The 27,582-nt window shown below is 46.1% G+C and overlaps 1 protein-coding gene across 1 annotated transcript in view; it reads right to left on the bottom strand.

The window, feature by feature from the left end:
- Nucleotides 1–1,043: 1,043 nt before the first annotated feature.
- KIF5C (kinesin family member 5C) overlaps nucleotides 1,044–27,582 on the bottom strand; it is a 146,049-nt gene continuing 119,510 nt past the window's right edge. Inside the window, exons 20-26 of the mRNA XM_012740087.3 lie at nucleotides 25,947–26,048; nucleotides 25,689–25,749; nucleotides 21,630–21,701; nucleotides 18,276–18,380; nucleotides 16,383–16,599; nucleotides 15,155–15,268; nucleotides 1,044–4,759 (exon numbers count right to left, since the gene is read on the bottom strand). Coding sequence (XP_012595541.1) covers nucleotides 15,162–15,268; nucleotides 16,383–16,599; nucleotides 18,276–18,380; nucleotides 21,630–21,701; nucleotides 25,689–25,749; nucleotides 25,947–26,048 — 664 coding nt within the window. The 3' untranslated portion in view covers nucleotides 1,044–4,759; nucleotides 15,155–15,161. The remainder of the gene's footprint in view (nucleotides 4,760–15,154; nucleotides 15,269–16,382; nucleotides 16,600–18,275; nucleotides 18,381–21,629; nucleotides 21,702–25,688; nucleotides 25,750–25,946; nucleotides 26,049–27,582) is intronic.

Raw genomic sequence — 27,582 nt, 5'->3', positions numbered from 1 at the left:
TCCTACTGCAGTGCACAGCCCCAGTGTTCTGGGATCCATGGGGGTCATTTCTCATTGATATTGAAATTTGCTTTGTAATCTGGTTCTTTCAGAGACTGCTTTCCCATGTTAAACAATTTGGCTTCAGCCTAAATATTCATCCACCACGTTTGAAGTTTACTGCCTACGTCACCTTTAGCAATCTGATATCTGGAACCTGCCTCTACTAAGTTCTTTGGAGAATAACAATTTTAAGTTAAGATAGGTAAGACATCATGAAAGCACACTACTTTCCGTGCCCTTGATTACACATAGAAACCATTCATTTGGCATCCATCCTTTCTTTTTTTAACTGATTAAGGCAAAGAAGTCCAGTGTCTGGCTCTCACGTCCCATTAACCAAACCAAGAACAACAACGAGGACGCTTTACATACACAATGTCATGTACGGTCATCTGGTTCCAGTGAGCTGAGCAGGGAAGTCTCCATGTTAAGAAAGCACATAAAAAATAATCCTGTGTCCTGCCACTGGTCATCCTCCAAAGGGTTTTACATGAGGGTGTCTCTCGCAGGATCTCAGACCTGTACATTAATACTAAGAATCAGTAGGGTCGACAGGAATATATACACCCTAATCCTTCTCAAAAGATGCCAATAATCTTTCAACATATGCATACAGAGCTACATTTCATTAGGCGAAGAATGAATGACAATGCTCTAAAATTCACGATTAGAATAAATGCCCTTCTCTGGCAAGAAGAAATTCACAATTTCAGCTAATACACTAGGCCTACTGAGCTCTAATTCAATCCTTTTTTTTACATCAGTCACTCTCTTTTCAGAGTGGAAGGAACAAATGTCAAGTATTCTTAGTTCCACGAGGGAAAAACAATGTAAGCAGACATTCAGGTAAAAGGTGGTCCAGGTTGACTTTGCTTACGCTGTGGATTCGAGCAGCTGCTCACTTGAAACGAACTCCTTTGAAGCCAGAAAAATGGCTCATCCTAACACCTGCAGTGTGAGTGCCTTCAGGATGATTCAAAGAAGGAAAACCAGACCAACCAAAGTTTAATTCGAGTTTATTTTCCACTTTTAGTATTTTTCAAATTATACAACATGCAGTCTGCCAGAGTATCCATAATCTTCATTTTAGAACCTAGAAGATAACCAAAATTTTCCACGGGCCAGGGGAGGGTTACTTCCAGGTCTTTTGTTACATGGACTATAGTACAGCATCATTACTTGATATAAACTGCCATTCTCCCCCTTGAACCCCCAAAACAAGTTTGTCCACAATTGTTTTTAATGAAAGCTACTGTACAGATACATAAAGCCCAGAAAACACACATCTGCAGTACACACAACACACTTTACAAACTAGACAGGTATAACTCTACAGAATGCCCTATTCCCCTTATTTCTGCACATAATGAAAAATGTTGAAAAGTGATACACAATTTTTAAATAAGTAAGTAGACTTCATGGAGCAGTGTTTCCTTCGAGAGTTACCTGACCCTTATTCAATACTTTGTTTAAAAAGTCTAAATTGTTGGTGTTAAATGAAGCAATTTTAGACTATGATGGTTCCTTTAGCTTGCTTAAAATATTCAAGGTGAGACAATGAAGTGAAATCTTCCCCCTGCCCCCTGGCAATGAAAAACTGATCCAATATGTCATATAGTTAGAGTCCAAATATTTTCTGCCCTGCTAAAAAATGCACTTCAAAAGAGGGAATTGTTAAGAACTTGTATTTGCTTTCTGTTATTCCTATCGGAAAGTAGAGCTTCCTTATGTAAACTTTAGGGTTTCAAAAAGTCACTAGATGCTACATTCTAGACAAACATTTTTATTTCTTCATTTATCCCAATATTTCTATAAATTCTGATTTTCTTAATCATATGAGTCTATTTCCTTTAAAAGTCTTAATCCATTCATTGTTCTGTCTACTACTTGCTGTTCAACAAAAGCAAAGTATATAGCATTTGAAGAGATGATATATTTGTACAGAATTCTCTAGTAAATGACCAAAACACATTTGGCATTAATATATTTTAGTTCCCAACCATAAATCTTGATATCTCAAACAGCATTCCTCTAATTTAGCAATCCACCATCCTACAGGTAGGGATTATTTATATAAACCATCTGGCTGTTCCCTTATAGCATCAAAGAGTAATCTTTCAAGAAGTAGCATGAAATATAAAATTATTCATAGAAGAGAAAAAGACACACACACATACACACAAGCAAAAAGCAGCATACAACCAAAAATATAATCATAGGCGCGGCTGTTCAGAAGTGTGGTTTTGCATTCAAAGTAGAAGGAGAAATAGTCTAAAAATATAAAAATTGCAAAATGTGGCTTTTTAAAAAAGTGGCTTGCAGAAAACATGGTCCTAATATAGTAACTGGCTTATTATACAAAGCAATATTTAGAGATCCATTGGAATATACTATATAATCTATTCTAATTATCTGCCTAGCTTTTAGTCACAGGATAGGAAAATTAGATTAGAGGTCCTATAAAGATTGGAGCTAGGTGAACTGACTGGCTGATCAGCAACTAGCAGAATTATCTTTAAGAGACATCAAAGCTAACTTTCTCTGTGAATAAAAGTAAAGCAAATTTTGTCAGTCCCTTGTAGAGATCAAGAAATACAGAGCTACAAGTGAATGCTTCTTTTGAAACATGAAAGGGCCACGCAGTTCTTTAGAAGTAGAAGAAGGGTACCCAGGGAAAAATTACTCTGCAAAGAATCTAAAAAAATCCATTTTATGATGGATATTAACAAAAGCCCAAAAAATTATTGACCTTTGTTCAATTTCCAAACACAAAGCACTGCAGCTGCATAATGGAGAGTAGTGGTATGATAATTATTAATTGGCAGTCCTCTCAAAGACCAGTGTTTTAGCTGCCAACAGCAGAGCCAGACATTAACAAAGTTATGTGGCATATGTTATTTCCTGATAAGTTCTGCAAAAGCTGCCCTACAAGGACCTTTCTATCAGACTGCAAATAGTAATCGAGCAGTTATATTCAGCAGGCACTGGCAACAAAATCAAATAGGATGAAAAAAAATTTAAATGAATGCAAAATTGGCATCTTTATGAAATAAATACTTCAAGAGAATCCGTCTTCCTTTCTCTCTCCTCCCAAAACCAAAACACATATAAACAAAGTGCAACATTTAACAAATAAATTAAGTCAAAGCAGGTTTGCTTTGTTAGGGAAATTTTATACAAGAACAATATGAAAGTCAGTGCACAGTCACACAGTCCTTAGCACTTTTTACACACTTACACACATGAATTATCTTTGACCCACACAGCTGTGACAAAAGCCCAAGTCTCCCCTGGCACACACTTCATTCCAGTGGTGACAGCTGCAGGGCACAGTGCCAGCTCACTTATCTTGGGCAGGCACCACTATAGGATGGGTGCTATCACTGAGATTGGTTTCAGTGTCATTGACTTACCCCCCAAACTTGTCAAAACAAGTAGCAGCACATAAGACCAACTTAATTGAATCTTTGTCACTTTCCCTAAAAACTGTACTACTTGGAAGTTGATCTTCTTAATATGCACAACTGGAAGTAAGGGTTGATTCAGCTTCAGATTCATGTATTTGAATAAAGCAACAGCTAAATGTAAAAAAAAAAAAAAAAAAAATCCATCTATACTGATTTTTTCTAATTGTGCCTAAGAAGATGAAATCTATTTGGTGCCAAAGAGAGAGTTCAAATAAATAGTCTGCAATGATGGGTTAAAATACCAACTTACTCATGGCAACTTACTCATAGACAGGCACAAAATTTTGTCAATTACTTTCCCCCCAGGGCTTCCTTTTTCAGCTGCTGGAATGGTGCTGGATTTCTTCAGCAATAACCCCTTGAGCTTAAGATGGTTCCCTAGAGAAAGAGGCCATCCCCGCGCAGGTTCCAGAAGGATCAGGGAGGAGGGAAGCGAGGAGGGGGGCAGCCCCATTTCCACTCATCCAACTCTGCGGTGTTTTCAGCACTTCTGAAGGAATGATGTTCAAACTGGGCAGGCCAAGACTAGTCGCTGCAGGTTCAATAGCAAGCAGCTCGGAGGTGAATTTCATGACTTTTTACATTTACATAGATGTGTTTGAATGAACAAATTCTACATTGCTACTGTCAGATGGTTTTTCTGCCCCGAAGAAATTTGCTTTGCATTTTAACAGGTGCCATACTAAAAGGTATATTTTACAGATCCAAAGATGTGACCAGGATATTCAAAATGCTTCTTTGGGGTAATTTGTTTCGGAAAAGTGTTCAGAATGAAAATTTTGAACCCTATAGCAGCACTTTGTGTTCCCTAAAAATATAAAGTCATGTGTTTATTTTACAGGAAACCAGACAGTTGAGGCAGAGCGTGGTCACCCGCCGCCGCGGCACTTGGTTGTTCCCCTCCAAGGAATGGCATGTCTGGGCGCTCAGAGGGGACAGTGCACTGCTGAGAGGAGGCTCCAGGGTTGGCCCGAGACCACCCGACGCCCCAGAGGCCGAGTCAGTGGTGATGGCTGAGTGGTAAGCGGATTTTCTGCAATCATCTCCCTCAGGTTTCTCGGAAAGAGAAAAGTCCAAGCACACATCTGTACACAGAAATTCTACACAGCTCAAAATACCTGAAACTGGTGTACTGCAGATGGCTGGGGTAAGCAAGTGAAAAAGAAAATGGAAACTGTAGGAGGGGAAAAAAAAAAAAATAAAGGAATTGGTGATTAATGTAGTCCTTGACATGCTACGTGGAGTCATATCTGTTGAAAGAGAACCAAAGAGAGAACACAGGAGTTAGAGAACACAGGGGAAATGCACTCAGAATTTTTTTTTTAAATTCTAGATGTTTAGACAAGAGCTGTCCAAGACAAAGGTAATGTAAACCACATATTTAATTTTAAATTTTCTAATGGCTACATTAAAAAGAGAAATGGGTAAGATTAATTTTAATAACGTTTTATATAGCCCGATATATAAATTCATTATCATTTCAACATGTAATCAACATTACATGTTGAGATATTTTATATTACAATATTACTATCGAGATATTTTATATTCTTTTTTTCTTTCACCGTGTTTGCAATCTGGTGTTTATTTTACACTTTCAGCACATCTCAATTTGGATGTAGCCACATTTCAACAGCTCAAAAGACACGTGTGGCTGGTGGCTAATGCACCGGACGGCACAGACTCTGACTTCCTGGTTTTGCTCCAAGCATTTAGTCCCAACAGTCTCAACATTCTCTCCCAAAAGTCAGGATCTACTGAAGCTATGGCTATGCAGACGAATAGAATGCATCTTCTCATCCCTAGGGGGAATTCAAACATTTCTCATTTGCCAGCACTTGGCACAGCAAGGTAGGTCAGACAGGGCCCCTCATTCAGCCTCTCTCTACAAAGAGCTTCCTGGTTCCAGAAGGTATGTTTCACTTCCATGGGATGAGGGAGTTCCCCAGGAGAGCACCTCCTTTGCTTTCACTCCACTTCCCACCAGAGGCTCCTCTGGTCCCCGCCAGCTCTCCAGGATGAAAGCCTGGACTAGTCCTGCCTCCGAGGCCAGCCCAAGTGGCCTTTGTCAGCCTTCGGACCTACTCTAATAAGCTCAACTTTCAGAAGACACCGAAGGGTTCAACCTCCTGCCCCAGGTGGAGGCCTTAGGTCCGTCTGAGATCTTGCCTATGGGTTTTGTGCGGAGCTCATGGTGCTCTGGGGATTGGGAGAGGGAGGACAGAAGAGGCAGATACAGCCTCATCCTTGGGAAACTTACGGAGTTACCTGGTACAGGAAATATGGCAGACACAAGAAAAGCCCAACTGCTCTTTTGATTTTAAAAAACCTCCAGAGCCTGCCATGTGCTTTCTGCTTTGCTTCTAGAAGGCTTATATCCAAATTTAGTGCTCAACTGTGGTAAATATCTCACATTCCTGCTATAATGCTCTCTCCTTAATTTTCTTTTTTTTTTTTTTTGCTTCACTCTCCTGATTTATATGTTATAATATTGTAAGCAACCTCTCACATATTTTGTATAAATCAGCAGGATATAAATTTCACATAAATAGAAAAATTCAGGGTCTAGAAAGGGATTATAAAAGTAGATAAGAGCAAAGTGGGTGAAAAAAAAGAAGAGAAATTGAGTACAAAAGCACAGAGAACAACATATTCTTTATAAAAATACCGCCTCCTCCCTGACAGACAAAATAAATACTCAGGGAATTCATTTGGTAACTACCATCTCTCGCTCCAACAGCGTTATCTACAAATACGAAGCTGCTCAATTAAAAAGGGTTTAAACAACCTTACATGGTGATATTCCTGCCATTTTTAGAAGTCACAGAGAGAAAGATTTGTCTTTGGGAAGAGCGTGTTTAATATTTGGCCTGTCTGGTGAGATTTTGTGCTTATCATTAGAACAAACCTAATGAAACCCTTCAGAGATGAAAAAACCTAAAAGCACAGTCGTAGCTGTGATTTAAAATCCATTTTGAGCTAAAATCCAATAGGAATGTGGTCTGAATACCACCGCCGACATCCCCATTTCACTTCTGACAGGTTCCTTTTTCTGAGCACGCCATCCCCCTGGTCAGGCGAGGCGGCCTTCCGGCATGCCTGTGGGCAGGGAGGTAGGGCACATACCATACATTGTAGGATTACGGCCTGACACAACGCCTGCAGCCAGCCCGGCTGACACAGTGAGCGTGAGACCCACAAACCCAACAGGGCGGACTCAAGAACTCCAGCAGACCATGAAGTGACACGATTTCCACCAGAAGGCCTTTCAGTCAAATCCCCGCTCTCCCCGCCGGGTGCAAGATCCGGCATGTTCTGGCTGATAGTGTGGAAGAAACAGGGGGCCACAGAGGAGGCCCCACCTGCTTAGTCACCTCAAGGAGCACGAGAGGAGAGCGAGACTGTGACAGGCTGCTGACAGGAGCTCTGCAGTAAAGGGTCCCTTCTTTATGATGAAGAGGTGGGTCCTCTTCGTGCCCAGTTGAGGATCTTCATGGGCCTGTCTGCAAAGAAGTCTTTCCAGCAGGCCCAAGAAACACGGATTCAACTAGGACTCTCCCGTCCATCTATCCCACTATTGGATGTCCGTCTCTTCAGATAAATTCATGAGAGGAAATGGATATGATTTAAAAGTAACCATTTCTGACTGCTCTGATCCTGGAGAGGTTGAGGAATCTTGAGACTACGTAAAACCCAGTCCCATTGCCCCTCTCTTGACGGTTCAACGTAGTCACTCACTCGCCCAGAGGCAGGGGACTGGGCCAATTGACCTGCTATTGGACAGTCCCTGAGGCTCTGCCAAAGCAGAGATGGTAATTCAGAATGGCAATGTGTGACCAGATTTGGAAGGAAATAAAATCACCTTTCTTTGGAAGGGTTGAGAAGGCTGAAGAAAGAAGCTAATTATATAAGGGTTTTGCAAGAAGTATTTACAGATTGTTTTCCCCCTAACTTTGGCTTTTGCAATTGCTTGCAGTGGATTTAAGCTTAATCCAAACAGTACATAGTTTTATCTTTCTTTTGCCTTTCTACAATTCAGTCCCCACATTATAAGAATTACCAATTGTACTTTACTTATCACTGTTGAATAGAAGTGGATTTATCTCACTGGAGCTTTGGTACAATCTGCTGTGGAGGAACAATTTTAGTGGCTCTGAATGTATGACTCTGGAAACATGAACCTGAGAAGTATTCAAGTACAGCAGCCTGCCGCAGAGGAAGTCAGGAATTCTTTCTTCCAGGTGCATCGTGATTCCCCCTTTGGACTCAGAATGCAGTTTCACAGTCCTCTGCCTCAAGGCACCCACCTAGTTATTTCTGCCCTCCTCCCTAGACCCCCTCACCTGTCTGTTCACTAGTTAACATTTGTAAGGCCTAATTTTTGCCAGGCAAGCTCTTCTAAGATTTTTCTCTCTTCTTTCATATTCTCTCACTCACTTCCCAGACAAGCCTGTGATGTGGGCGCTATGATCCTAACTTCTCCATGCCACCGTTTCCTTAGCTGTTCAGCAGCCAAGAATCTCATCTGAAGTGACAGGCTGCATTCTCTTCATACACTTCAACCAAAACAACACACCACAACACCACAGATAGAATACAGAAGCAGCTAGGAGAATCTGGCTATTGTCTCTTAACCTAGACATCAAAGAGATTTGCAAAAATGCAAAACAATGCCATTTTGCTGTTTGTTTTGGAAAATGATTATTTTTTAATTAAAAAGGGCACTTCTGGGAAACATGTATTATTATTTTGAAATGAATCCAGCAATATTTCAACTTTTTGTTTTAATTTCTAATATGATACATATCGACAGGCATAACCCATAATACAAAAGCTCTTTGATGCCATTGATCCTTTTATTTTTTCTTTTAAAGAGTATAGTATTTTTTCTTTTAAAGGGTCCCAAGGCCAAGAACTTCGAGACCTGCTGCACTGGGCCCCTGGCTGTGCACTGGCTTCTTGGCTTTGGTACTTCAAAGGGCCGAACCTAACGGCAACTCCCTGCCCACCCTCCGTGGGTGGCATGGACCCATTTCTGCTGTAGGCAGAAGTCAACATGTGCATCTTAGGTATATATAATATTATTTGTGATTGGGGTGGCAAAGCCTGGAGAAATTCAAGGTAAACCCCAACAATGGTGTAACACAGGCTGGATGCAGGTATTTAGGACAGAGGAAACAGTAACAAGAAGGAAAGATAGGGAGGGAGTCAGAGAAGCAACTACACAAGAGTATAAATGAGTAAAAGCCAGCCTGGGAAGCTCAGCCTGAACCTAAGGAGATGCCAAGGACCCAAGGGCCTTGTTGCTGTAGTCAAGCTCTAGAGAGAAAACTCCATTCTGCCTGTGGCGGAGTGAGGAAAGCCATGGATGGAGAGGGATGGGGGGGGCGGGGGTGGGGGAGGATATGGAGAAGGGTGGAACTTTCTCAGTTCATTAAAAAAAAAAAAAAAAAAAGCCAACAGCCTAAAGTGGACCAAGTTTGGACTTTTGGACACACCAAACACGGGCATCCCAAACCACAGCCGAGGGCAGTGAATGTGAGGAAAGGGCCAGGGCATTCAGAGTCAAGGAAATCTGCAATTTAAGTGCTAGGTTAGAAAATGCTGGTTTTTCTATCTCTACTGTACACTTGGAATTTCCCTATTTGGGTGTAGCTTACTGTGACAAGACTTTTTGGAGTAATTTATGCATTGCAAATGCCTGGGCTAGGTGGGGCAGGCAGAAGACTCTAAATGTAGCAGGCACACAGACAGCCCAGGGTCAAGGATTTCAGGCCTTTGGTCACAGCTGATCATTATGGCAGCAAAAGGGCCAGTGGTGAAAGCTGGTAGATCTTTGTTAAGTATCTGTTTTCATCCCACCAGTTAAGAAGTTAGAAATATTTATTAACAATTAAATATATTCACAATAAAGATCCTAAAGTCCTAAGACCTGAAGAAGACAGAGCCATCCTGCAGTGATGGTCACTGATCCAGGGAATGTCACACACATAAGAGGTATGGTGGCCACCACTGGACACCTGAGTTCCTGTGGAGGCTCCAGGTGACAACATCAACCTGGGAGATCCTGCCACAAACTGCAGAAGTACCTTCCCAGGGTGGCTTTCTTTATGCCTCCAACATGAAATCACAGTGGAAAAACATTGACATCAGAGCCCTAAATGAGTCCCTTCTGGCTCTACCACTGTGATTTTTGAGATTTTTATCAAATATTTTATCAAAGTTTACCAAAACGTTACTAAATATGATTTCTAGGCTTAATATATATGGTTTTGATAAATGCGCAGTCCTCAAACTATCAAAGTCTTCATCTACATCAACATGAGAAGCATCCTGGGTCCTTGGTTCACTTCACAAAATTTTCAATTGCCATGAAAATCTCAAGCATGAACATGTGCACAGCCTAGATCTTCTGGCTGACTCCACTGGACCCAAGCATTCCCAGGCACCTTCGGCACCACATTTGTTTTGTGCTGCAACTGAGCTGGTGCAACTTTTCACAACTTTAGTCAATCATCTCCAGGCTAAGAAGGAAAGAGCTGGACTCAATAGGAAAACGCTGTGTTCCAGCCATGGGAAGACAAATGAGTTGATGATGTGCTGTGGTTCTACAATAGTCTTGGCTGAGAAAGAAGGGAAAGAATTGTGTCATGCCATGACACACCAAGCACAGGCAGCCCAAACCACAAGAAGCAACGTGCACCAGAGTGACATGGTACCTCACTCTTTATTCTCAGTGAGAGACCACCTTTCATTAAATTGTGTTTGTTCGGTAGTCTGGATTTTTAATTTGTGGTTTATTTTAATCAAATTTCTAAATTTGTTTTGACTTTATAGTTGTGTAAGATCTGTAAATAGGGAATGTATACTGTTTTAAATTTGCAAATGCTTAAGAATTATAATACAACAATTTAAACCAACTCTGGGGATCTGTTAAAATTTTATTCCTTTAAAAATACTCTATTTACTACTCAAGTTTGAGACAAAATGTTTTAAATATGGGGGGGGGGATGACCATTCTGCCTTTAAAGTTTTTCACCGAACCAAGTTTCAGCAATGCCCCACTGGCGCCATCTGGTGGACACAATTGAACAACCCTGGGCCACCACCATCTTGCCAAAGCACTGCCAGGAAAGGAAGCAGATCTCCACTCCCTCAGAACCAAGGAGCTGGGCAAATATTTAAATGGGTGTCTACATTAAATACGGGGCTTCAGGTAAGCTCTCAGCACTGCCTGAGAGGCCTATTTCACATCCTCTCTGCTCTCAAGCCTGAGACCCCATCTCCCCTCCCTCCCTCTACACTAAGAACCTGGTTTCTTACCTGCCCCAGAATACAAGCACTAAGATGAGCCCCATCTCACCTCCCTGCACCCCCCACACCTCTGCAGCTGCACTTCCTACCCTGCCCTCTCAGCTAGATCACTGCCATCTGCATACAACTAAGCTGTAATGTCTGCCACCTTACAAGAGAAAAGCAAACCCATTCTAACCCCACATTCCTCTCTACCCTAATCTGTAATCCTGCTCTAACCCTGTGCTGCCTCGAAGGCCACCTACAGTAGCCCCCTATCTGGGCCCCTGTACTTACTCTAGCCCCACCCTACCCTTCCTATCTGGGCCCCTGTACTTACTCTAGCCCCACCCTACCCTTCCTCCAGGTTCCAGCTGACAGCGGCCTTGTCCAATCATGAACAGGTCCTACCACTCCCCTGCCCACAGCCCCCAGCAGCCCCTAACCCCTAGATTACAATCTGAACTGTTCACACTGGCCTCAAAGCCTTCATTTACTTGGGCTCAACCCCTCCCCAAGACTCAGATGGTAATGCTCTCTCCAGGGAACGGAGCTCCAGCCTTATCTGCTTGCTGTCCTGCCTCAGACGCACCTCAGTCATTCTTCTGCATCCCTCTCTTGCACATTGTTGCATGGCTGGCATTTCTCATCGGTCAGTTCTCAACTCAAATGTCACCTGCTCTTCTAATATAGTGTCCCCGTCTCTATTCCATTACCTTGTTCTTACTTCCTTCTGAGCACTTACCACTACCTTGAAGTTACCGTGTTTATTTTCCGTCTGTCTCCCCACAATAAGCACATCACGGCACAAGAACAGAACCATCTTTGTCTCATTCGCTGTCAAACCAAGTACAGAGCAGGCTGTTGATGCCTGATCCCATTTGGCAGACAAGGACACTGAGGCTGAAAGAAACCAAGCAACTTGCCCATCATCACACAGAAGTCCAGCACCAAAGCCAGGGTTGAACCCAGGTCTGGACAATTCCAAATCCCATGTCCTTTGCTCGATGCACGAAACTGCCCATGTGCAGCTCTGGGGCTTGCAAAAGATCATGCCTCCTCCCCCACAGAGGGCTAGATTTGACCTAGATGAGATCGAATCCAGCATTATCCTAGGTTCTTTTGATTTTTACATATTTGGCATCTTCAGTGGCTCTGAAACCTTGAGGATAAACCAAAATACTCATTGTGACTATATTCCTTGAACCCTAAAATAAAGCAGGAGGAAATGTCAAAGCTATCCAGATGCCACCCAAGGAACAATATGCCGCTGGGGAGGACTGGGAAGAGTCGGCAATTGAGCTCATTCCCACCCAGGGAGGAGACACTTCAGAATGAAAACCCCAAAGGTCAGGAAAGATGATCTCAACAAGGTTTTGATCTCATCTAAGCAATGAATTCCATCTCTCCAATTAATTTTTTAAAAATGACTTAGCATTTTCTTACTTCCGATTCCAATGGTTACTACCCTTTTTTTCACTCTGCACTGACAGATGCCCAGGCATTTCTTAAAATTGGTAAATGTTCTTTCTCATAGCTTATAGATAAGCAAATAATATCTTTAAAATCTGTTACATTTGCTCATAGAAACAGGACACTGAGATATATGGGCCTTCCCCACTCATGGCTTATAATTCACTGCTACAGAGAGTAGCAGTGAAAACTATTTTGCAACAACTGTAGGAATTAAAGGAAACTATAAGCCAGCATTTATTACCCAACTCCTGTGTGCCAAGTTCTGCACTGCTCATTCGTACAGCAGCTAGCATGTTTATTAAGCACTTGTTACATGCTTAGAAGCATGACCTCATTTAAGCCTCACATCAATGCCAAGGACCCAGGTAAAAGATTCTCCCCATTTCACAGATGAGGAAACTGACTCTGGGGTTAAGTAACCTGAAGAAAGTGGAAGACCTGACACCTGAACCCAAGTGCACTGTCCAATGCCAGTCCTCTAACCACGCTGCCATCCCACCAACTATAACGATGGCCTGTTTACTTGGGGACATTGTGAGAAAAATACTGAGCTACAGGAGCTGTATGGATAAAGGGTGTCAAAGAGACCCCAATTACAGACAAAATCATCAAAACTACTTGTAACACTTCTGAGTAAAGAAAGAAACGAATTTCCATGGTGGGTGAGGGTGGTTCTGTTACTTGGAAGGTCTTGAAAGTCTCACCAGACTATTGATCTTCACTCCTCTGTATGAGGAGAGGCTATACTGGTGACCAATGGCCAACATTTGGTTGTTTGTATCTTACATAAAATGTGGGTCTGGCAGGCCTTCGTTGATGCCATGTGACTGTCCACAGCACAGTCTCTAGCCCCAGAATCCCTGGGCCAGTGTACTTAGCAAGGTCTCGTGAGGAGTCAAGCTCACGCGTGTCTCTGTGTGCTTCCGTCAGATGCGGTAATGCCTACGTACATCCAGCCCGGTGCTGCTGCAGATTAGCTGCTCCATAAATGTACAGGGTGCCAGCTGCCCGCCAACATCCACTTGCTCTCCTGACCTCAGTGGAAAAACACTGCTCTTTTGGGGGCAGTGCTGTGCCCAACTAGAAGACTACCTCTTCCAGCTAGATGTGGCCACATGCCTCAGTTCCGGCCAGAGGGACAGGAGCATCGGCACAGCATGAGACTTCCAGAAAGGCAACTTAAAGGAAGTGGCTTTCTCTCCAGATGCTAAACTTAGAGTGTGGGCATGATGGCTGAAATTGCAGAAGTCACTCTGGTGACCTTGAGGAAGGCAGGCACGGTGAGTCTCAGGTGAAGAGGCTAGGTTCCTGTTGTCCCTGTGCAGCTTTTTCACCAACTATTGACAGACGACCCTCAAATTTCCTTTACATGACAGAGAAGTAAACTGCCATCCTGTGTAAGCACAGTCACTTTAGGATAGTTCTCAAACGTCGGTAGGTAGCAAAAGTACGTGGAGCACTTGGTAAACAGATAAAGGCCCAGGCCGTGTCCTGCTCTAAGGAGCCCGGTCCCCTGGGTGCCCGAGAACCCGATGCCACCACTGCCCGGGCTCTTCCGTTCTACGCTGCCCAACTTGGTCTCATGGTTCCCTTCGGGTATGAGCCTCAATACTGACAACAGGCAGTCGGAGCAACTTTATAACATCAAGCTTCATTTTATTTCTGACGCAGAGAGCAGGTCTGAATGGGTGGCCCGCTGCCAAGGCCATTTCCCATCCGCCCGTCTTGCAGACGGCAGGTGCTGGTTGCCTGCCCTCGGGCTGCCTGGGGCTGCCCTCCTGCTCCTGCTAAGCGGGCAGGCACCTGGCCTGCTTCTGGGCACCGCCTGGGGCAGTGCAGGTGAAAGTCTTCTGGAAGCAGCCACTAAAGTGCCCTCCTTGGAAGTTTTAGGCAGAGCCTTGGTAATGCTGCATCTCACCCTGGATGAAGGCTGCAGCCCCCGGCACTCCCTTCTTGCCTTGATACAAAAAGGGAGTGAGGCGTGAGGAGAACCGCCACTCTCCTGAGCTGCCCTGGGTCGTCAGGGCTGCACATCAGTCAGGGCTGCACATCACGCACACTCACCTGCCTCCTGAGCTAGCTTCCCTCTACCCTCATAAGGGCTCGGAGTCCAAGGACAACACTCAGAGCCTTCTCCCACCCACACATTCAAAGTCAGAGTTTTTCTAAACAAAGGTTTCTGGCCACCGAACCAGTCACCTCATTTCTCCATTTCGATAACAAACAACAGGATTTCACACTGTCCTTCTCTTTTCTAAAGCATGCTGCCCTTTCCTTTTTGCTGGTAGAGCCATGCTGGGCTATGGGTTGTGTGTGGGCTGTGGGCAGAGGAGCTTGCAGACCCCCACCTCAAAGAAAAAAGCCATCAGGATCCACCTGGATGTAAATTAGCACAATTCATAAAAACCCACTTGTTGAGTTCAGCTAGTCATTTTAAAACTATGACTTTATATTATCTGGCTCTTTCTTTATATTCAGACTTACAGCAACCCCCCACTTCTGCCTATTCTGGGTAAAAGCAGTTGACAAACAGGTAATGCCCTTTTGGATGCCAGCTACAGAGGGGAGCCCCGCAGACAAAAGGAAGCTCCGGTGAATCACTCACAGCACCTCACCTGCCCCTGGAGCCTGGCCCAGCGTCCCACCTGGCCCCAGGTGGCCTCAGTTAGGCGACCCCGGGGCTCCAGACTGAGGTGAGGGTAGGCCCAGGTCTCTGTTTACCTGGCCCCCCCAGGCCTGTCCTGGGGTAGATGGAGGGTCCACTTCCTGTGGCTGAGACAGCCAGGCAGGGGCTCTGGGAAGGCACGAAGACTCTGCCTCCAGATATGGCCCGGGGCTGCACCACAGAAAAACCACCCTGGACAGCAGGGACTCACTTTGTGTTTATTTCTGGTAGTGAGTGGAGTTTGAAGAGCCACCTCCTCCCCCTCGGATGGCGTGGACAGCCGTTGGAGACGATGCCGGGTAGTGTCCAGGGCGGATGGGCTTGGCTGTATCCAACCGACAAGAAGGAGAGAGAACAGATGTTTAGAAACAGCAACCCAGACACCTACAGGTGGTATGTGATGACTAAGAGTCACAATTCTTATAAACATTACAATATCTGAAAATGGAAGGTTTGCCCTCCTATCAGTATAGTTAGCAAATCCAGGACACCCAAATATTTAGGGGACAGAGAGAACCTACACATCAATTACCTTATTTTAAATTCAGGCTCAGAAAAATTAGAAACAAAAGACTCAATTTTATCTAAAATAGATAAGTCCTCCACGAATTCCATAGGAATCTGTGCAGCTCTTGAAACTGAAAGTAGTGTTCTGCCTGTGACGCATTTTTCTGGGGAGAGGGTCCATAGTTTCCAATAGATTCTCAAAGGATATGAAATCCAATAAATGCAATAAACCACTAAGCTAAGGTGTGATTTTAAAACTAGAAACACGAAGTTGCTGCTTTATAATTATCTACAAAGCAGTATCTGATGGGAAATAGTATTACATGTCGTTGGAGATGTTTGAATTGAAAAAAAAAAAAAGAGTCTGGGAAACATCCCTAAATCCCTTTTATTCTCTGTCCTGGGAACTGGGACTCAGTTGGCTACACCCTCATTTCCTACATGTGCAAATGCCCAAATCCAAACAGGTCTTAAAAGGGCTAGAACTCCAGGCCTCTCCCATGTGTCCTGCCAGCCTGGAACCACACCGTGTTGCCAATGCCAGCCTGGCTCTGCCCAGGGTATTTCTAAACCTGCACTTGCAAGAGGCCTTCCTCAAGGTTTCTGGCTACACAGGCTCCTCCTTTGGTCCCACCTGGTGCAGAACATAGGGGGCATTGGGCCTTGCAGAGAAACAGCCTCATATTCTAGCATTTCTAAGAGTGTACCTCGTTCATAGCCCACAGCCCAGACTGGCTTCTCTGCTCAGCTTGGAAAGCTTTGGTAGGGTAGCAGGTGCCTGACGTTCGGTTTTCCCAGAAGGTGCACAGGGACTCTGAGGGCTACGTCCTGTAGGCTCAGCCCAGCCTTTCCGATGTTACATGACAATGCAAGGTCCTAGGTGGGCGCCAACCCAGCTCCCCAACCCGGGTTCCACGCGTGCGCGCGCATACCAATCTGGGCCGAATGGGCCCTCCTCGCCATGTTCTTGGCTCGCACGGCTTCCTTGATGCGGTCCACCTCCTGCTGGTAGCGCTTGCGGTCCCGCATGGCATTCTCCTTGGCCTCCTTCAGCGCGCTCTCCAGCGCCTTGACGCGCTCGGCCGTGGCGCGCAGCCGCTTCTCCAGCTTGGGCAGCTCGCAGCGCAGGTCCGCGTTGTCCCGGACCAGCTGGGGCGGGAGGGGCAGGGGGGTGAGTTACAGGGAGGCAAATGCAAGCAGCTAGAAGCAGGTCGTCTTTGACACTCCGTGACCTCAACTCAGGCAGCAGTATAGGAAAAGAAAAACCCCACACCCTGGGACTCCACTTTGCTAAACACGTGATTCAAGGGGTGCAAGGGATGAGGGGAGAGGGAGATAAAATTAAAAGCCATTTAAGCCACAGGAAACTTTCCATTTGGAACAGGACTTCCTCTTTTGTTTGGGTGTGTGTAGAGAAGGGGGAAATAGCGTGAGACATGTTAGCATGTTAGCATGGGAAAATTGGTAAGTTTAAAGCCAGTTCAAAAGCACACAGAGAAAAACATGCATGTTCTAGAGCTGGGGGAGGGGGGCTCCTTCCATGTAGGTCCCATGGTCCACACTGGTTTGGAAACCGTTTTGTAAAGTATTCAGAGGCTAGCCGGTAACATGAGGGTATTGCTCCTTTTTTCTCACCACAATTAAGAAGCAACAGGCTAGCCCTGGGTTAAGCTCAAGGGCCCGCTCTTATTATTTTCTGGCCGTCTGACTGGGTGTAGTCATTTGACCAGGAGTCTTGGGTTTCTCATCTATAAAACAAGGATACTACACAATAGGGCCATTGTGGGAATCCAGGTGGATGGAGAAAAGTTTTGAAAATGAGAAAATGTACCCAGAAGTGAGCTACTGCTGGGTGACACCGGGTTTGTTTCCCCAGCACTAGCTCCAGTGCCTGGCAGAGAGAGTAGGTTTTTAATAAATATTAGTTGAATTCATGAGTAAAATAATGGACTTCAGAGCCCTATTTCAAGTTCCCTGGCAGCTTCTACTTTTGTGTTTCTTATCAACAATTTGCTTGATTGACTTCAACCATGTTCAATCTGTCACCCTTCTTCCAGGGAAAAAATGCCATCATCGGTAATGCTGAAGAAGACGTAAGTCAAAGAGAAATGCCATCCCCTTGGCCATGTGGTACAAAAAGCTGGGCCATTTCCATCTCATCCCAATTCCTAAAGAGGGAAAACCGCCACGGACATGCCTGCATTTAAACAGAGAGGATCCAAGACAAACGACCTGCCCAAACCAGTGCTGGGTTTGGACAGAGTTATCACTCTCTGCCACTCTAGACAAACACCGGGGCATTGCAGGGATCTGAGAAAGTGCCCAAGATAGCCAGGAACAGGGCGGCAGAGCAGAGAGGGTGCTGGTTCCAGTCCCAGTCTCCCCACCCGTGCACTGAAGCTGTCACTTCCTCTCCCGGTCTGTAAAAATAAGGAACCTGAACCACCTTGGTGGTGTCCACTTTGCAGTCTGTGGAGCCTTCAGGTCCACAGAGGTGCCTCAAGGGTGTCATGGGAGATGCCAAGGCCAGATGGGGTCCAAAGTCAGGGGTGGAGACAGAAGGAAAACACTGGGGGGGTCTGAACCCCCAACTCTCCAGCCCCAGAGAGCTCAAACTCAATGCCTTATATCTGGCTTTGACAAAATAAAGTACTTTATATATAAGGGAAGCCACTGAGGACGGAAGGGTTTTTAAGGACCTCTCTAGCACTCACGTCCCGTGACAGCACACAGTCCTTCCCCGTCAGCCTCGCACACTGCGGCCGGACCTGGCAGGGCTGCTTCCCAGAAGAGAGGGGAGGCACGGGGCCGGCGGGCTCCCCTACCTGCTTGTGAACCTTAGTGAGCTGCTCCAGGTTATTCTCCAGGAAGGAAATCTTCTGCTTCTGGGCGGCACTGCCCCCTCCATCGTCGCTGTCCAGCTCTACACTCTGCGTGGACACCAAGGGGTCAGCGGGACAGGCCGTCACAACGCCCCCCCAACCCCAGGATGAGGAAGATGATACATTTTAAACCTTCTTTTAGAAAAGAAATAAAATCCCCATTCCCATCAAAGGGTATTCTGAAAGTGAAAATAAGGAGAGGGTCTAAAAATTTAGACTCAATAAATTTCCCAGTTAATCTCCTGGGTATCAAAACTATTTTAAGAAGTAGATATTTTTTAGAAGGTTGGGGAATAAAAAAAAAAACCTTCGAATCTGCTTTTGAAAGTTACAGATGATTTCTATAAATATACAGAAATATACATTCTGTAAATGATTTAGTGAAATATACCTCTCCCTTGTAGATAAGTAAATGGGGACTTTCTTTTCAAAAGAAAGCATTTTAAAACTCATTAAATAAAAAGAACCAATGTGAAAACATAAATCCAAGACCTAAATTAGATTCCAACCATCCTAATGTGATAACAAGTCATCAAGCTTTTAAGCAAGTGTCTACAGTCCCCTGGGAAGTCTCAGTGGCCTCTGCCTGTCCCTTCAGCTTCTGATTCTATAAAATTCCTTAATGAGTCAGTCTCAAACTAGTCACAGTATCCGGGTGCTGCATAAACTCTTGAAATTTATCAGATCTTAAAACTGGCACAAACACTGCACTCCTGGCAAGCTGAGTGGCACAGACAAGCTGGGGGCCACAGGTGCAAACACATGCTGGAGTTCCAAGATGACAGAGTGTTTGCTTTGTCTGATTACAGAAGAGATCATCATCCTTCTTCTGAGAGTAATGGCTGTATGAGTGTCTCAAACCTGTGCTCTTCAGTCTCAAACGGCCTCTCAAACTCGAGTCCGCAGCAGACAACCCCAGAGGAGGGCGAGTTAGGACTCAGACTGCCGGCCCCAGCCCTGGCCTCTGATTCAGTGGCTCCGGGGTGGGGTCTGAGAAGGTGCCAACCTAAATAGGGTCCTAGGTGATGGCACTGCCCCTGGTCACACACTTATAGGAAACCATGGTCTCAAAGGAGGGCTTTCCTAGAGTGTTTTATATAATGAAATCAAGGAATCCTGATCCTAAGCTCTTAACCCTCCCTCAGACCACAGCCCCTTCTGGTCACGGCTTCCAAGACCTTCCCCCTCAGAAAGAGACTTTTCAGGTCTTGCCATAACCTCTGGCCAGGTGCCCTCCCCCTGCCCATTGCCTCTACTCTGGCTTCACTCTGCTACCCAGTCCAGGTCCCACGGTCACTTGTATTTTGATGATAATGGTCACTACCCAACTGCAGGGCCACTGCCATTCAGACCTTGAAATCTCCCATCGTCCTCTGCCTGCTTCCTTTACCTTCATTCCCAGGATTTTCAACTCTCTAGAACCATGTCATTGGGGGCCACACCAAACCCCTGACCCCAACCCTCAGCTGGACATCCACACCACAGCCCAGCAGTCCTCTCACTCACGCCTAGCAGATTCCCCCCCAACCCACGGCTGCCTGGACCTCCTCCAGTCTCCCTGGGCTTCCCATTCTCTTCCCTCCTTCCCCACCCAGGACTGAGCCCCAGGTAACTGAGAAGATCCCAGTCAGCAGATACGACTTCTTTCCACTGCCATGTCTTCCCTGCCAATGTTCAGTTTGACTTCTCCACTAGAAAATATGTCCCTTCTCCTTACTAAGCCAGATGTGTCCATCCATGCTGTAAACTCTATCCCTCTCAGACCTGACTCCATCCATGACCTCCTCTTTTTTAAGGTATTTGACCTCTTTCCTTTGGCTCCTTCACACAGACACACATTCAGACATGTATACAAACTCAAACATGCACACACATTTACACACAAATGCACACACTTTTCTTTTTTTTTTTTTTTTTTTTTTTTTACGGTTCAAGACTGCAGCACTTAAAGCACCAGTCGTTTTATTTTTATACTGTTTAATTGGGCTAGCATCCCGCAGCTATTTTCTCATGCTAGCTATTTTCCCAGCTACTTTTTGGTAGTTGACTTCCCACCAGCCAACAGTACCTTTTCCTCCAGACATAGCACAAGAGATGCCCTTCAACACTTGATACCATTTGCAGATAACAAGACGCCTGGCTTGGTTGCATAGCACAAGAGAATAAGATGTTTACATTCTCTCTTCTACTGTCTGGTACCGCGTGTGGATAATAGACAAACTTGGCTTGGGTGCAAAACCACAGGTCCTTGGCCGCCTGCAATGTCTGGTCCCATGTGCAGGATAACAGACAACCTTGGCTTGCATGTGAAACCACAGGTCCTTGGCCATTTGCCCAGAGGAACAGTTCTCTCTGCTGGTCAAGTCACATCTTGCTAATTGTGGGAACAAGCAATGTGCTCCTATTCTGCTGACTTTGGGTCTCGCACACACTTTTCTTAAATATGCCTCCCTTCAATCCTATCCTACCTTGACATATGGCCCATTGCATCTCAGCCATCACTTTTAAACATTTTGAAAGAGTAGCCCCTTGCTGCCTTAACCTCTTACTCTTTTCCTTAAACCTCTGCAAGCTGCCCTGGGGTCACCATGATGGAGTCTCCTGAGATCACTGATGCAGCCTGAAAACCAAAGAAGCTCAGATCTAGAGATCCCACAGACCTGGACTGCAAACCCATCTCTGGCTCTTCCCAGCAGTGCCATCTTGGGTAAGTTATTTAACATCCAAGCCCATCTCCACATCTGCAAAAACACGACTACTAAGCACCACTTATGTGGCTGTTGGGAAAGGCAGTTAAGATACTGGATGGTGAAGCGCTCCGTAAACTCTGCTGGAGCCCCTAACGGCCGCTGACCAGACAAACAGGAGGTTCTCGTGGTCTGACTTCTCCAGGCGTCAGGGCAATGCTGTCTGATGAGACTGCTCTGGGTCCTCTTTAGTACAGTGCTGAGTAAAATTGTTCAATAAATACATACATAAATACTGCCCTGGGTGTTTCTGCATCAAGCAAGACAGTGGTTTTCACACAGTAGGGGCCAAATATGTGTTCGTTTGAAATGAAAGCCAGAGAAAGCTTTACAACTATCTTTTACTAAGAAGGAAAAATCAGGTGGAAAAATGTTCCCAAGTATTTTTTGCCTCTAGCACATCCTTTTAATAACATTCTCTGGCTTGAAGTAATTAATTTTTAAGCATAACCAGCCCCAGTTTAAGCAAGTGATATTTCAACTGAGAATGACTCTTCCCGACCATCTTTTATTTTCTTCTTGGTCCCATGCAGACAAAAATAGAACTCACTTTTTTAACTCGGGTGGTCAGATCCTGGACGAAGAGTTTACGGAGGTTGTGAAGCGTCTGCAGTTCTCGAGACTGGAAGAGATTTTTAAAAGGTCACTGGAGTGAGGAAACGCACTGAGTTACGACACGTTTGTCAACAGACTGTTAACGCTCCACACGTGCTGCCCGCGCTGCTCACGTGCCACACTCTCAACGGAAACATTTTTTCCCCCTCGACTCCCCCCCAAATTTAAAAGTTTTCTCAAAAATTCCCAGTGAGCTAATATTGCACCAAAATGGATTCCTTTTTATTTCTTTCTTTTTTTAATTTTTCTTTTTTTTTTTTTTTTTTTGAGACAGAGCCTCACTCTATTGCCTGGGCTAGAGTGCCGTGGCGTCAGCCTAGCTCACAGCAACCTGGATTTCCTGGGCTCAAGCGATCCTCCTGCCTCAGCATCCCGAGTAGCTGGGACTACAGGCATGCGCCACCATGCCCGGCTAATTCTTTCTATATATTTTTAGTTGTCCAGCTAATTTCTTTCTATTATTTTTAGTAGAGATGTGATCTTGCTCTTGCTCAGGCTCGTCTCGAACTCCTGAGCTCCAACGATCCACCCACCTCGGCCTCCCAGAGTGCTAGGATTATAGGTATGACCCATCGTGCCCTGCCTATTGTTCTTTATTATATAAACATTATATTGTTATTATATTATAATACCAACGCATTTAAGTTAAAAGCCATGGTTTCTCTCACCCTAACCAACTGACATTTTTCACGTGTCCACACCCCCTGCAGGCCAAGTCCACATGTCCATTGGCCTCACAGCACTGAGACTATGGATGGGGCGTTTTGTGTACTTTCCACTCTGGTGACCCTGGGCAAGTTATTGAACCTTTCTGTGCCTCAGTGTTCGTATTTGTAACATGAGGATAAAAGTAGGAGTGGCCTCATTGTTGTCAAGATTAAATCCGGTAAACCCTTATGAAACTCTCAGAACAGTTTCTGGCACATAGTAAGTGCTCAATAAACTTTACCAGAATGAATTTTTGATGCATTACAGTTTATATCATAAAAGCCATTTCTTCATTAGGCTTTTTATTGTTTCCTTTTGTTGTTTCTGTTATACTTTTCACTGTAATGAACTTCTTGGGGACATTTTCCCCTTCATTTTGGATTATTTTCTACAAATGAACCCTTAGGAATTAGATTGCTGATACAAGGCCACGAGCCAAACCTGGTAATCTTTATTAACAAGATCAGGAGATCAAAATAGTCCATTCTGTTCGAGTCTCCATGTATTTACCACAGGAGATACGAGTAGTCCCTTGCAAAATATGTTCCCATAGGGGAGGAGGAGAGAAATAAGCTCTGCATTTAAATTTTTCAATTTCTCTAAATTGACCTGTTCTAACACACGATGTTAAGGGATGCATCTCATACATGCTGACATCAAAAAGGAAGAAACATGCTATAAAACTATGGAAACACCAAGTTTCTTGCAATAAAGGTTCTCTGTTAATTTATGGTCTTATTACTGGGTCCAATTCTGTGTTGAAATAAGAAGCACCTGGAGTCAATTGTGTCCTCAGATGAGGTAAATTGCTTTCTGCAGGAAGCCAAATGGATCTGCGGCTGTGAGTCATGTGCACACAGTGCCTGTCCGAGGCTGCCACCTTGCAGCGCAGGCGCAGGGCACAGACACCCTGTCCCAGGCCCTGCCAGAGGGAGCTCGGTCCCCCAAGCCCTGCTCCTCGATGCCCACACCTGCCTGCACGCTCACTCGCTCTCTCGCTCTCCTGCGTCCGTGCCTCTATCACTGACTGAACTGTAACCGCAGTTCACAGTTCTCATGGGAAGCACCCCCACACCTGAGAGGAGAAGACCTGGCCCCATCAAAGCGCCAGGCATTGCCTCCAGGTGTAAGCACCACATAGAGTCCCGAGTTTGGCAGGTGTCTCTTGTTTTTGTTTATTTTCAGGTGGATTCAAAGTAAACAGTTTGGGAGGGGCAGTTAAGGATGTTTACAATCGTTTATAGTTGATATTTACGCACACGGATGCGAGGGCGACCTCGCTGGGCTGCCTGTGGCCATGATTTTTACCTCCATCGTATTCACTGTCCCGCCCCTAACTTGCTTCCCTCCAAACTCCTCCCGTCACAAGCCACCGCCCTCCATGCAGACGCTCCAGGCTCTGCTTGCTGTGACGGTGGACAGTGAGGGTGCCGCCAGAGGACCATCAAGGCAGCAGGAGCAGGGGTCCCGGAGCCAGGCAGAGCCCAGTTCCAGCAAGACGGCTGCTGGGGCCGGAGGGGCGCGGACCCCGCTGGCCTGTCCAGCCTCCCGCAGCGGCTGCCAGGAGGACAGCGTGACGACCGTCAGCCGAGGACAGTGGGCCTGTTTCTGGTGCGTGTGCGACCGTGCAAGGACACGCTGCGTGTGAGTGCCTGCGTGCAGGACAGAGGGTGGGAGTGCGGGCGTGGCTGACACGCGTGAGACCATGGGTGCGAGGAACTGTGCGTGTGAGCAGGGGACCTGCACGCACCTACGTGAGTGTGCAAGCACGTGCGAGGGAGTGGTGGGTGTGAGAGCGGGCGGGGCGAGAGGCGTAAAGGAAGAAAACATCCTGAAATAGCGCTGATCTCTCTGGCTGGTGGGAATACACTGAAATTTTAATGTTCAATATTTTTCTGAATTTCTAAAATTATCTATAATTATGGGTCTCGCTTCTCTGGTAAAACAGATGTAGATGAAGCAATTCCATGGCTTCGTTTCAGTTTCCCTACAGCCGCCCTCTCCAGACTTCCCCGTGCTTGAGGGGCCCAGCGCCCCTCGAACGGGGGCATCTTATTAATACGTCCGTCCCGAGTCCCGTGTGTCCTCGTTTCCCCTCGCTGGCTTTGAGGAGCCAGCAAGACCACCGGCCCTGGAGCCAGAGCAGCCTCAGGTCCAGGCACGAGCCGCCACCTGCCTTCACCGGGTCGCCAGGCTTCTAGGGACCGATGGGCTCAGCTCCGCTCAGATTCACATGGCCCAGGAACGGGATCCAATGGATGACCGTATTTAAACAACAGTTTCTCCCTGTCACTGGGCCCTGCAAACTGCCCAAAGGTGTTTTCACCAAGTGGAGAGGCCACATTGGAATGGGCTGTCTTAAAACAGGCTGTGTGGCATGACCAGTGCTCCCTTTGAAGGGCTCTCGGGGACCCGGGAGCCGGGCGGCCACCCCAGGAGGAGAGGAAGCCGAGAATCCAGATGCAGGGCTGAGGGGAGCTGGGTCTGTCACTCCTCTGCCCAAAGCCCTGCTGTTCTCAAGTTTCAAGGCCCCAGCTAACCGGTGCCACCCCCACCTTTACCTCTCTGTGTTCACCTTCTACGCCCTCCCTCCCTCAGCCCAGCCACACTGACGCCCCTGCTGGCCCTCACCATGCCAGGCATGGGCTCGCCTCAGAGCCTTGGCACAAGCTGTTGGCTCTACCTAGAATGCACTCCCCCACACACCCTAATGGCTCAATTCTTCTCCTGCTTCAAGTCCTTCTTAAATGTCACCTCCTCATGGGGCTTCCCCCAGCCACCACCCCCGGTACCTTCTGTACCCATCTAATGGAGCACACGATTTGCTTCCTTGCTGTTTATCATGTCTTCCTTGCTGTTTATCATGTCTCCCCAGCTACAGGTAAGCCTCATGAGGGCAGAGATCTTATCACTGGTGTTTATTGACCTATCCAGGCACCCAGAAGAATGCCAGCCCTCAGGAGATGCTCAATAAGTATCTGTGGAATGTGGAGTGGAAGTCAGAGTGCAGAGGATGTAAAACCACAGGCACCGATTTGCAATTCAGTTCAATTCCCACTCGGGCTCTAGGGTGACAGCTCTAAGCTCTAGGATAGATGGATGGATGGATTCTGCCAAGAGTTGGGGAATAAATCCTACAGATCCCACTTTTCCACAGCATGTTTCATGTCTCAAATGATACACAGAGAAGTGTGCCCAGATAAAATTTTAGAATAAACAAATTCAGCAAATCACAAACTAGCCTGGTATTTTAGACTAAAAGGAATTAGGAAACATCTTGACATACCACTGTCTCCTCCAGCCCTTTGAGATCCTCCCGCGCCTGTTCCCTTTTATCATTGAGCAATCTGCAAAAGGAAAGGAACGCTGAGCCACCGAAGGGAAATCAGAAATTAAGCAGATACTATGTGTATCTACAGATGAAACAACAAAACCAACCAAACAAGCACACAAATAGCTATTGTCTGTTTTTAAATTAGCCCCATCGAACCAGAATGTCGTGGTGATGACAGACAGCAGAGGAAATTATGCAGAGTGCACTCACAGGAGCTTTTCCAGTTTCATTTCTCTCTCTTGGTCCTCTATTTTCAGCTTGTTATAATCAGAACTGAGCTTCTCCTGTTCCAGTTGCAGTTTCTGATTCAAACTGAAATTGAGAGGAAAAAGCAATAGATTCCACATCAATCTGAAATTCTGAGTCATCCAACTAAACCGTGGTTCTGTTCCGACCCCATTAGTGCCGTAGGATGCGGGCGGCAATTCTGGAGGATTTGGAGGGATCAGACAGCAACCTCACAGCTTCCTCCCTGCCCAAGTGAAGACTAATTTCTGGGGAGCATCTAAAAGGCATGAAACATAAGGCTTTGAGGATATATTTATAGTGTGCTTGTGCAAGAGCTTCAGGGGAAAAATAATGAGATGGGAAAAGGGCTGGTATTTTAGAACAGAGAAGGCGAGCACCCCGCCCCCAGCCCCGTCGAAAGAACTCTGCCTCCTGGGCCCCTCGGTGGCATGCGCTCACTCGGGCAACCGCATGTGGCCATTGCCGCCTTCCCTGCTCTCTGATCAGATGTTCTGAAAGCAGCTCCCAAGGCCAAATGCCTCGCTGACACAGGGACGGCCCCTGCTCTGCGCGGCCCTCGAGGAGGGGGTAGAGAGAGAGGGGCTGTGAAGAGAAGAGGGTCTGGGTTCTGCCGCAAACAGAAACTTGCATCTGATTGAGCGTGTCTGGTCAACACTGCCATCAGCCCGGTGCTCATAAAACCATAAACCCCTTCCTACAGCCACGCCCCCGCCACTGTAAAGGAAGAGATTACATCCTGTGTGAAGAAAAGCCCAGAGTCCACCTGAGAGGCACAGGCCAGGGAAGCCTCCCCACCTCCTCACTCGCTCCCGAACCCTCCATCTCCCCGTCCCTTCCAGCTCAATACTTTGAGAGTGATTAATCAGCGTGACGAACATGAGACACGCTGAACTAGAGGCACAGCTCGAGCGATGGCACGGGGGTGGCCAGGAGGAGAAGGGGAGAGAGGATGCCAAGTGCCTTCCTTAGGGGGATGTAGCACAGAGCCCGAGTCACCCCACTGAGACTTCTGCTGGGGTCACCAGTCTCCTTTAAAATGCAAATGCAGTGTGCCGGCAGCTTCCATGCATTGAAGAGAGATTTGGATCAGCAGTCTAGAGAATTAAACACTAACTCCAGTCTGATTCCCACTTAGCAGTGTGACCTTACGAGAATCACTTCACCTTGCTTCCCATACAGACATCGGTTTCTTCGTCTACAGAAAGTGGGGAGAGAGGGAACCTTCGGTCTAGTCCCTGGGACAGGGGCTGTCAGTGGATGGAACTGTATTTCAGTATAATTGGTTTTCTTTGTAATCCTTTGTGTTTCATTTGAAACATTTTAAAACATTATTCTGCAGTTAGATTTAGAGATTGACAAGAGGATACACTGGGCAAAAACACTGGGAACCGCCAGGAGAGGACCCCAAAGGCACCTTCCGCTAAGTGACTCTGTGTTGCCAAAGGCAGGGGAGGAGGAGGGCGAGGGCCTCATGGAGCAGGGCTTCTCGGCAGCTGCCACAAGGCAGGAGTACGGTGTGACGGGGCATCACCGGAGACAAACTGCGAGGATGCAATCCTGGTGGCAGTGCCACAGGCCACCTGCACCTCTGAGCACA

Source organism: Microcebus murinus, chromosome 8, assembly GCF_040939455.1.
Source record: "Microcebus murinus isolate Inina chromosome 8, M.murinus_Inina_mat1.0, whole genome shotgun sequence".
In the NCBI taxonomy this organism is placed as follows: domain Eukaryota; kingdom Metazoa; phylum Chordata; class Mammalia; order Primates; family Cheirogaleidae; genus Microcebus; species Microcebus murinus.
This window is presented reverse-complemented; position numbering and strand designations above follow the sequence as displayed.